This window comes from Callospermophilus lateralis, chromosome 5 (genome assembly GCF_048772815.1).
Source record: "Callospermophilus lateralis isolate mCalLat2 chromosome 5, mCalLat2.hap1, whole genome shotgun sequence".
Taxonomy (NCBI): Eukaryota; Metazoa; Chordata; class Mammalia; order Rodentia; family Sciuridae; genus Callospermophilus; species Callospermophilus lateralis.
In genome coordinates this window covers 38,439,341-38,448,814 of record NC_135309.1, presented here as the reverse complement: position 1 = coordinate 38,448,814, position 9,474 = coordinate 38,439,341, and the positions used below count along the sequence as shown (strand labels likewise).

General features: G+C 45.3%; 1 protein-coding gene and 2 non-coding genes across 3 annotated transcripts; all 3 read right to left on the bottom strand.

The window, feature by feature from the left end:
- Window positions 1–259: 259 nt before the first annotated feature.
- Window positions 260–5,326, bottom strand: Rack1 (receptor for activated C kinase 1). Its single transcript, XM_076856514.2, has 8 exons — window positions 5,123–5,326; window positions 3,933–4,104; window positions 3,254–3,401; window positions 2,941–3,036; window positions 2,072–2,182; window positions 1,384–1,524; window positions 917–1,027; window positions 260–378 (listed from the first exon to the last, which is right to left on the bottom strand). Exons 1-8 carry the CDS (start codon window positions 5,229–5,231, stop codon window positions 313–315), a joined length of 954 nt encoding a protein of 317 aa, XP_076712629.1. The 5' UTR covers window positions 5,232–5,326; the 3' UTR covers window positions 260–312.
- On the bottom strand, window positions 3,566–3,644 carry LOC143400557 (small nucleolar RNA SNORD96 family). The gene has a single exon (XR_013091473.1). It is a non-coding gene; the product is annotated as a small nucleolar RNA SNORD96 family (small nucleolar RNA).
- Window positions 4,772–4,840, bottom strand: LOC143400573 (small nucleolar RNA SNORD95). The gene has a single exon (XR_013091485.1). It is a non-coding gene; the product is annotated as a small nucleolar RNA SNORD95 (small nucleolar RNA).
- Window positions 5,327–9,474: the final 4,148 nt, after the last annotated feature.

Here is a 9,474-nt window from a genome sequence, read left to right as displayed (position 1 = left end):
TTCTCTAGGCCTAAGGTAAGCCTTATTGGGGAATATTTGGGAAGTTACCCTATGTACTATCCCATGTTACATCTAATAACAACCCAATTCTAGAGGGAACTTAAAAACGGACATAGCTCTTTCCCATAGTTATGTTTACTTGGTTCAAAAGTTTCATGATTCTGCTTCCAGTTTTACATTACTATTAACTAAATCTATTTTAACCTGTAAGTAGCTTTTTCCACTTATTAGAGAAAAATACTTCCTAAAAGAACTGAAGTCAGTTGTAGAAAGCCAGTTTTTTTCTTTTTATTTGTGAAGCTCATAAAATTTCTAGCGAGTGCCAATGGTCACCTGCCATACTCGTACAAGGTTGTCTGTGTAGCCAGCAAACAGGGTCTATAAGGGGAAAAAACAGACAGGTCAAGGTCTAGCCACAAACTACAGTCCCAAAGATAGCCTTTCCTTTAAGAAAGGCTGTGGTGTGGTAGAGTGCTTGTCTAGCATGTGCAAGGCCCTGGGTTTGATCCTCAGTACCACATTAAAACCCTCTTTCAATTACCATAGGGCAGGTGCTGATAATCCATTAAGTACTCCTGGAGCAAAAAACAGCCAGGTGTATAATCCTAGTAACTGGGGAGGCTGAAGCAGGAGAAGCTGAACTTCAACTTCTGTCAGAAGCCTCTCTGGACAGAAGCTAATGTGCACCTTTTAAGTCCTGAGTAACGAGGCACTGAACTGGTAGTGCACCCACTGCAATGCAATTTGGACTTTACGTCCAAGGTACTGTTCCAGGAGTGACTGTCCCCAGATGGGGTTGGATCACACCCATCTGTTGCCCTTTTTTGGATAGAATGTTCCATGGAATAGTGCCCCCAGAAATAAAAACAGTCTCAGAATGTGCTCCCTCTTCGAAAGCCAGGACAGACCCACTTACCTGGCCATCAGCGGACCAGGCCAGAGAGGTGCACTGGGGTGGCTCTGCCTTGCTGCTGGTACTGATAACTTCTTGCTTCAGTTCATCTACAATGATCTTGCCCTCCAAGTCCTGGGGAACACGTCAAAACCAGAGTATAGAGAACACTTACACCACTGCATTTTTTTTTTTTTTAATCCATGAGATTTTGTTTTGCTAATACTATCTAGTGGGTAAATACAAGGGATAACATGATAAAATGCTCAGAACAGCCCTCCCCCAATATCTCGACTACAATAGCAATTATGCTGAAGTTGAGAAAGCTGGTACACATGGTCATCCCTTTTGGTAGGCAACAAATATCTTCCAGCTGTCAGAAAATTCTGATCTAAAATGGCACACAGTAAATCACAGCATTGCTGGGGAAGAAGCGAAGAGGTGGAGACAGTGCATCCAAGAACTCAGTATGTAATGTAGCCCATACTCACCCAGATCTTAATGCTGGGGCCTGTAGCAGCACAGAGCCAGTAACGGTTGGGACTGAAGCACAGGGCATTGATGATGTCCCCACCATCTAGTGTATAAAGGTGCTTGCCTTCGTTGAGATCCCACAGCATGGCTTGGCCATCCTGGGCAGACATGAAAGATGAGTTAGGGCAATGTGACCTCTTCCAGATGTCAGCCCCTTTCATCTCAAGATTTTGTCAGACTCATTTCCCCTAGGACCCTGACTTCCTGAAAGCTCAGATACCATTATTACTATTATTGTCACCAGGGACTTAACCCAGGAGTATGCTTAACCACTGAACCACATCCCCAGTCCTTTTGAGACAGGATCTCACTAAGTTGCTGAGGATGGCTTTGAAGTTGAGATCCTCCTGCCTCAGCCTCCTGAAGTGCTGGGATTACAAGGTGTGTGCCACTGTGCCTGGCAAAATTTCATTATTTCTTTCCTTTATTGAATGACACCTCACCAACTGTATCAAGAGCCTCTGACAACTTAATCCCATGTACTGCTTTGAGGAGACAAACAGTATATTTATGGAAAATATTGTCCTCAGGAACATATACTGAAAAACCTAGCTAATCTTTCAGCTGTCAATTTATGTCAAAGACAAAGTGTTCTTTCTGAAACACCTTTCCTCAACGAGTAGAAGATGCCTAGTCCCAAAATACCTTGCCTCCAGAAGCACAGAGGGATCCATCTGGAGAGACAGTCACAGTATTCAGATAGCCGGTGTGGCCAATGTGGTTCGTCTTCAGCTTGCAATTAGCCAAATTCCACACCTATAAAGACAAGGACTCATGGATGAACAAACTAGTTCAAGACTGGGCAGAGTAAGGAGACATTATTTAAAAGCGTTCCTTGGCATAACAGCCATTTATTATTCTACCAGTAATAAAAATGAAAATGCAAACCAACACAAACTTGTCTCAGTCACTTAACTCATTAAGTTCCAAATTTTCAATTCTGCAAATAATTCACAAAGTGACACAAGTGCATTAAAATAGTTTGGAAACCATAATCTGAGTTTATACATTACTTACGTATGAGTATTATTTATTAATAATCACTTTTTAAAAATATTTATTTATTTATTTTTAGTTTTCAGCGGACACAACATCTTTCTTTGTATGTGGTGCTGAGGATCGAACCCAGGCCGCACGCATGCCAGGCAAGCGCGCTACCGCTTGAGCCACATCCACAGCCCAATAATTATTTTTTAATGTGATGCTGAGGACCGAACGCAAGTGCCTCACACGTGCCAGGCAAGCACTCTACCACTGAGCCACACAACCCCATCTATGGGACAAAGTGAATTAAGATCAACTGAGACCAAAACAGGTGGCAAATGCTGTGAGATAATTAGCTACTTCAGATCGAATGTCAAAAATTAATGTTCTGTACTGAAAAAATATCAAGAAGAGCAAAAAGTCAACTGAGATAATCTATAAAAATGTTCAAAGTTAAAGCCTATGACTATGTGAGAGGCAAAGCATACATTTTGGCCTGTAAAGGTCCTGCACCCTGTTTGGAAGCTCACCTTGACCAGCTTATCCCAGCCACAGGAGACAATAATAGGGTTGCTGCTGTTGGGTGAGAAGCGGACACAAGACACCCACTCTGAGTGACTCTCATCCTACAGAGGAAAGAAATAAGAGGAAACAGTCCTGTCCCAAGAAATGCTATATACCACCCCTCATCAGTAGGATCAATGTTGGCAGCACTGCATTCACATCCCCAGAAACTGAACCTTTACAGACTCCAGACAGGAGTTAAAATCACCACAGAAAGAAAGGTTAAGAGTAAGGGTAGGAGTCTTGAACATGTGCTCTCTGATGTTGCCCTCACTTTACCTGGACAGTGTATTTGCAAACACCCAGAGTATTCCATAACTTTATGGTTTTGTCTCGGGATCCAGAGACAATCTGCCGGTTGTCAGAAGAAAAGGCCACACTCAGCACATCCTTAGTATGGCCTACAAATCGTCTCGTGGTGGTGCCCCTGGGAGGAAGAACTTGGTCACTCTCTAGACAGACTTTGCAAACTTTTTCCTTCCATAGCCAAATCTTTTTACTTGCCTTGTTCCTGACCCAGTGGTTATGTTATTCACATAACCTAGATGTGGCTTGGATTACAGCAAGTTCTTGGCTGCATATATGCTAGAGAATCCACTCAGAATTGCAGGACATGTCCTCATTTCCTTGTGGGGATTGGGTGACAATGTCATCTGTCATCACCAGGATCCTCCATTATACCTGTCAAGTGCCTAACCACCTTTCAAACATATTTAAATGGTTGCCAACTCTAAACTAATGTACCCAGCAAAACTTTTCAATTAGATCAGTCCTCAGCAACTTCAAGTAGCTAACTCAATTAAATCAAGGAAGGAGGCCAAACAACTGCAACTATCTTCTGTAGGTATTTTAGCCTCATCCTTCCCAGATGGACCAATTTCCCTTGGGAAACCATATTCTGATGGCATCTATTCATTTCTGCCCATATTTCCCCCAAGGCCCCAGAGCAGCTACTTGCGTTGTCAGATCCCAGAGGCGCAGGGTTCCATCCCAGGAGCCTGAGAGGGCAAACTGGCCATCTGAGGAGATCACCACATCACTAACAAAGTGGGAGTGACCCCGCAGAGCACGCTGTGGGATACCATAGTTGGTCTCATCTCTGGTCAGCTTCCACATAATGATGGTCTTATCTAAAAGGAGGTAAAACAGGAGAAGAAAAATCCATGAGGACCCTACTCAGCCCACTTGCTAATGTATAACAAGGCGTCTCAGGATTGTGGGTGGGTTAAAGAGAATAAAGTTGAGAACATTTATGTGGCCAGGGTAACTGTAGGCTATGAGAGCAGTTACTATCCTGGACTGAATGACCCACTATTGCAGATAGAGAGACAGGCAGTTTTAAAGCTAGATATGCCACAAGACCCTAACTCATGTGTCAGAGACTATGGATACTTTTTCCTCAGATTCATATAATAAAACATTTATTTTGCATCTTCTCTGAATGTGGAAAGACAGCAGCTTGGGTGTGGGATGAGTAACTGGGGACTTCCTGTGTTTACTTATGAGGGCTGACAGAAATGCAGAAATCAAAGCTGATAAATCTCTTCATATGCTACAGGACTGGATGCTTTTATGGAAATGCGGCTCATTCAACAAGTCTGAAAATTAATAAGTGTCAGACATGAACCTAGCCCTTGGGCGATTTTTCATTCTGTGGCAGCTAAGGTAAAGCCCAAGACCTTTCTAAGCTCTATAAGGTACAAGAGTGAGAGAGGGCCGAAAGTGCAGGCTGGGAGATGTGGGTCACAAGGCCCCTCTGGAGTCTACCCAATTCCCATTGAACCCACGGCCGGGCGGCAGCTCAGAAACAGCCTCTGTTTTTCAGCACATGGCATTCAGATGGCATGTTGGTGTCATCACCGCTCCGCCCAGCCAGGTGGTCCCTGGGAATATTTGACCACAACTGAGAAGTGGGCCAGGGATTTAAAAAGTCTTCAACCATTCCTGGCAATGACGGACTATGACTTGTGCTCATCTGTAAAATTGTCCCTCTCGGTTGAGGCCTAGGATCGGGTTTGTACACAACAACTTACAGTCGGTGACAGAGCTTGCTCGGCCTGCAAATTCGCGAGCCACCCGCCCAGCCCCACGACAAGCGCAACACCCCTACCCCCATCACCCAGTCTCGCCCAACACCTTAGCATGTACCTCGAGAGGCGGACAGTATCATGTCCGGGAACTGCGGAGTAGTAGCGATCTGGGTTACCCATCCGTTGTGGCCCTTGAGGGTACCACGAAGGGTCATCTGTTCAGTCATGGCAGCGGCGGGTGGAGATGTCGCCGCAGCGACGAGGATGGCACCAGATAGCTCAGAGAGACAAGCACCGCGGCCACCGCGCCGCAGCCCTACAAAGGAAAAGAGAGCGCTTTCCCCCGCCGGAACCGGAAATACCCGCCCGGTCCAGCAAAATGGCGGCCCCCATGGTTCAGTTCTACTCAAGATGGCGACGTCCAGTAGAAGGAAGAACGAGGTTCAATCAGGAGGTTCAATCACTCATCGTGTGTCTTCCGCCACGCAATAGCACTCTACCAATAGTTCTGAAACAGACAACATCATTATCTATTAAAAAAGCTTCTAAAACTATTATTAGAACGCTATATACAAGCAAAAAGGGGAAGTGTACGGCTATTCCCATAAGGCTATCCTAGCTACTTCTCAGCTCCTACGTGGCGTAGCTCGAGCTCCGCCCCTTCCGCTTGGTTCCGTTGAAGGCAAAGCTGAGGGAGTTTGAGTTTGCCATTGTAAACAGGGAGAGTGAAAAATACGGTAAACTTTTGTTTGTTTTAAACCCTGCTTAATAGATTTCCATGCGCGGGGGGAGTGGCGGCTCTTATCCCAAGAGCTTTATGCCCTGAGCTTTATGCTGAGGGTGTTAGCTGGGGCGTTCCACGTCTATTCTATGCAGGATTAAGGCTAGAGAGGATTACGGAGCAGAAAGCCCTGTTATGAACTAAAAATTGGCCTATGTGGTACTAGACCTTCACCGTGTTCCGGCCTAGGTCGGAATGTGGAGAGTTCTGGTAGACTCTAAAGGCCTGGAGAGCAAGTGGTGGGTTTAACTTCCCGACTAATCCGAAGCCCTTTGTGGGTCTGGCCACTCCACAGAAAAACCTGCGGGTTGGGAGTCCATCCCTGCTTGGAAGGGAAGCGGTGGAATACGTACCTGGCTGCCAGTTGGCCTTACACTCAAGCAAGCTTTCTTAAAAATGTAGTCTCCCACTGTCACGCATCTGTATCTTTAACAGACAGCTGCGCCCAATTTTTTTGTGGGGGGGACGAGGGCGGGGGCTCGCGGGGGAGTGTCCTGGGAATTGAACCCTGGGCACTTAACCTCTGAGCCACATCCCCAGCCCTTTTTTATTTTTTGAGATTGGGTCTTGTTCAGTTGCTTAGGGCCTCGCTTAGTTTCTGAGACTGGCTTTGAATTCGCAATCCTTCTGCCTCAGCATCCGGAGCAGGTGGGATTGCAGGAACACACCACAGTGCCTGGCTCCAAATATTTTTTTAAAGAGTGGCATATATCGTTAAGTTTGCAACCACTGATATCTATGTAAAATAAAGGGGTGGAATTTATACATAAGTATTTACTTTTCTCTTTGTAAGATGGAAAATTAACTTTGGTTTCTCATCTGTGAAATGAAATTGGAAATAATATTAGTACCTACATCCCCCAAAATGCCTGGCAGTGTTTCAGAATTTAGGGAGCACCTTTTGGGTACTGGGCTGTTTTAAGGCTTGTGGATACAGTTATGAACAAAAGTGGTGGGGTGGGGGGGGATGGGTTTTCTTTGCTTTTGCACAGTTTCCTGAGGAGGGAACAAGGGCAGGATTATAGGGGGAAGATTGGCATTTAAGACATGCAGATGTGAGACAGCCCTGTGTGTATAGGGGGGAATAATGTTCCAGTGCAAATATTCTGCACTGGTGTATCACAGGACTGAGCATGAGATGGAGGTAGGGGACACACTTAGAAAACACATACTGGAGTGCCTAGGGGCAGGAAAGCATAAGTTAGGCCAATGACCCTGGCAAAGCTTCAAGCCTGGCTGCCCAGGCTTGCAGAGTATGCCAGGATCCCTCCAGGAAGACTGCTTGTTCTCCTGGTTGGCTGCAAACTTTCCTGTTTTACTGTCAGTCTCTTTTGGGCTCTCCTATCGCGCAGTCCTGGCAGTTCTCCTGCACAGTTTTGATGACTGTGCTCTTTGGGCCCAAACTTGGACATCACCTGCCTCCTTGACATTCCCAAATAGCTGTCTTTTCACTTTTCCATACTTAATACTACCTCAACCCCTATGTTTTTTTCTCTGGTGGTTGTGGAAGGCTCCTGTCTCCATCCACCCCATAACCAGTTTGCTGCCCAGGACCCAGATCACACTAACACTTCCCTGACTCCCTGGGCAGTCAATCTAAAAAGAAAAGTCAAGGACCACACTCACAACCTGTGTAGACTGAGCTATTCCCAAGAGATTTCCTGTCTGCTTATGAGCAGCCCTCAAGAACTGTGTTCCTCCACCCCTTGAGCAGTTATATTATTCCAGTTTTTTTTTTTTTTTTAATTTGAGAACCCTCATTTTGTTGGGTAGGAGTTCAGGGATGCCAAAATGGCAGAGGCAGGGTATAAGAAATAGCCACTAGAGGACAAGACAGGGAAATGAGTCATCAAGTCCCTGTTTACCTACCATAAGTCCCATTACCTTGACAACTCCCACCACTGAGGACTCAAGGCCCATGATACATTCTGTCCAGGTTGGATATTCTAAAAGAGTCAGTGGAGGTAATACGGACAGTGTTCTAATTAAGTTTTTTTGAAGTAACCAATGGGGGAAAATTGAATACTATTCTAATCAGGTAGCATATGGTAACCAATGGGAACAAATGGGGTAAGGTTTTCAATCAGGTCATAAAGAAGAAAGTGCCCCAGAGCTCAGCATATAAAACACTAATTCCTAGACACAGGGGCCTTGAGCCTCTCTCTTACTCTGCCCTCTCAGTTGTAACTTGCAGAATGCTGTTTCCATGTTTACCTTCAATACATCTGCACTTTGCCTGTTACTTCTGTGTCTTGCTTAATTCTTTGTTGGGGCCAAGGACCTGGATAATACAAGTAATAGTTCTGCTTGCTTTTTCTTGAAATTTGGGGAGCCCCTTGGAATTGTTATTACTGAGGTACCACCCAGAGTCTGGGTTCAAAATGAACTTCTTTCTCCAAGTTCAACATGTAAGCTCAAGGACCTCAGGTCCCCTTTCTGGAGCTGGAAGTTCCCAAGGTGGCTGGCTTTCCTTTGGCTCACATCTGGCCCATGGAATCCTATCTATCTTGGCCTTGTCCTCCCAGGTCCCTCCAGGTCTGGATCTCTTTCCTCTCTGCTCATCTGAGACCTCAGATGCCTTCTGTTCTGGTACCCATCCTTTTGTAAGTCACATTTGTTGCTGCATCCCCTCCTGTGAGGCCAAGTGGGGAATGCAGGTTTTGTCCTGTAGCCCACCTGAATTGAGTTGGCAATGTTAGTTAGAGGGAGAAATGGAAAGATACGGACTTTCCAGACAATCTAAAGGATTCAGGCTTTCCTTTCAAAGTTTTCCTCCAGCTCCTTCACCTCCCTTTGAGGGAGGACAATTGTGAGCTGAGGGGTGAGTCTTCCTAACCCTGCACACCACTTCACTTGTAGCTTTGGGTGTTGGAGATAGGATAAGTAGAGCAGCTGCTAAGCTGCTACTTGCTCACCACCTAGCTCCCATCCTTTCATTTCCATTGGAGTTACCTAAAGACCAGGGTAGGTGGCTTTCCCATGTATTTTAAGATAATGACCAAAATCTTTACTGTCATACTGCAGAATCAGTATGACTGATTCTGGCAACTTGTACTGTTTTGTGGCCATGCTGGACCTGCCCTATTCCTCCATTTTATCAGTTCTCTCTCATACTTTTTATATACATTATTCTGGAAGGCCTACCATATCCCACCCTCCTCCTCTTAGTTAAGTCTAAGCTTTCTTGGAGTTTCAGTTCAGGTTGTCTCTTCTGGGAAACCCTCTGTGAACCTCAGGTCTAGATCAGGTTTCCTAGTTACATGCTTTTATAACTGTGATTATAGTGTCACTGGCCTCTGCTCTGCACAGTTGAGTTCCTCTGGGCTCTGAGTACAATGAGATCAGGACTGGTTTGTTTCTGCTCCTGTGTTGCATTTTCAGCACCCTATTTGGGGTTTGGGTTCTGGAAGATTTTAATCTTGATAGCCAGCCCTTACAAAGTAAAGGGCAAGTAGTTTAAGGCAGAGCATTCCAAGCAGAGGAATCACCAAGGGTTCAGATTTTTGACTTTGAGAGATTAGGTAGAGATCAGGAAGGCATTTGCTCCTAAGGACTTTGGATTTTGTCCTGAAACTTTGGGCAGTCTCTTTAGTGTTCTGGTCTTGTCCTTCCCTGGCCTAGACTTGATTTTACCATGTTGTTAAAGTGAAGGCTAGATTGGAAGAATAAGACTAGAAATAAACAGAGTT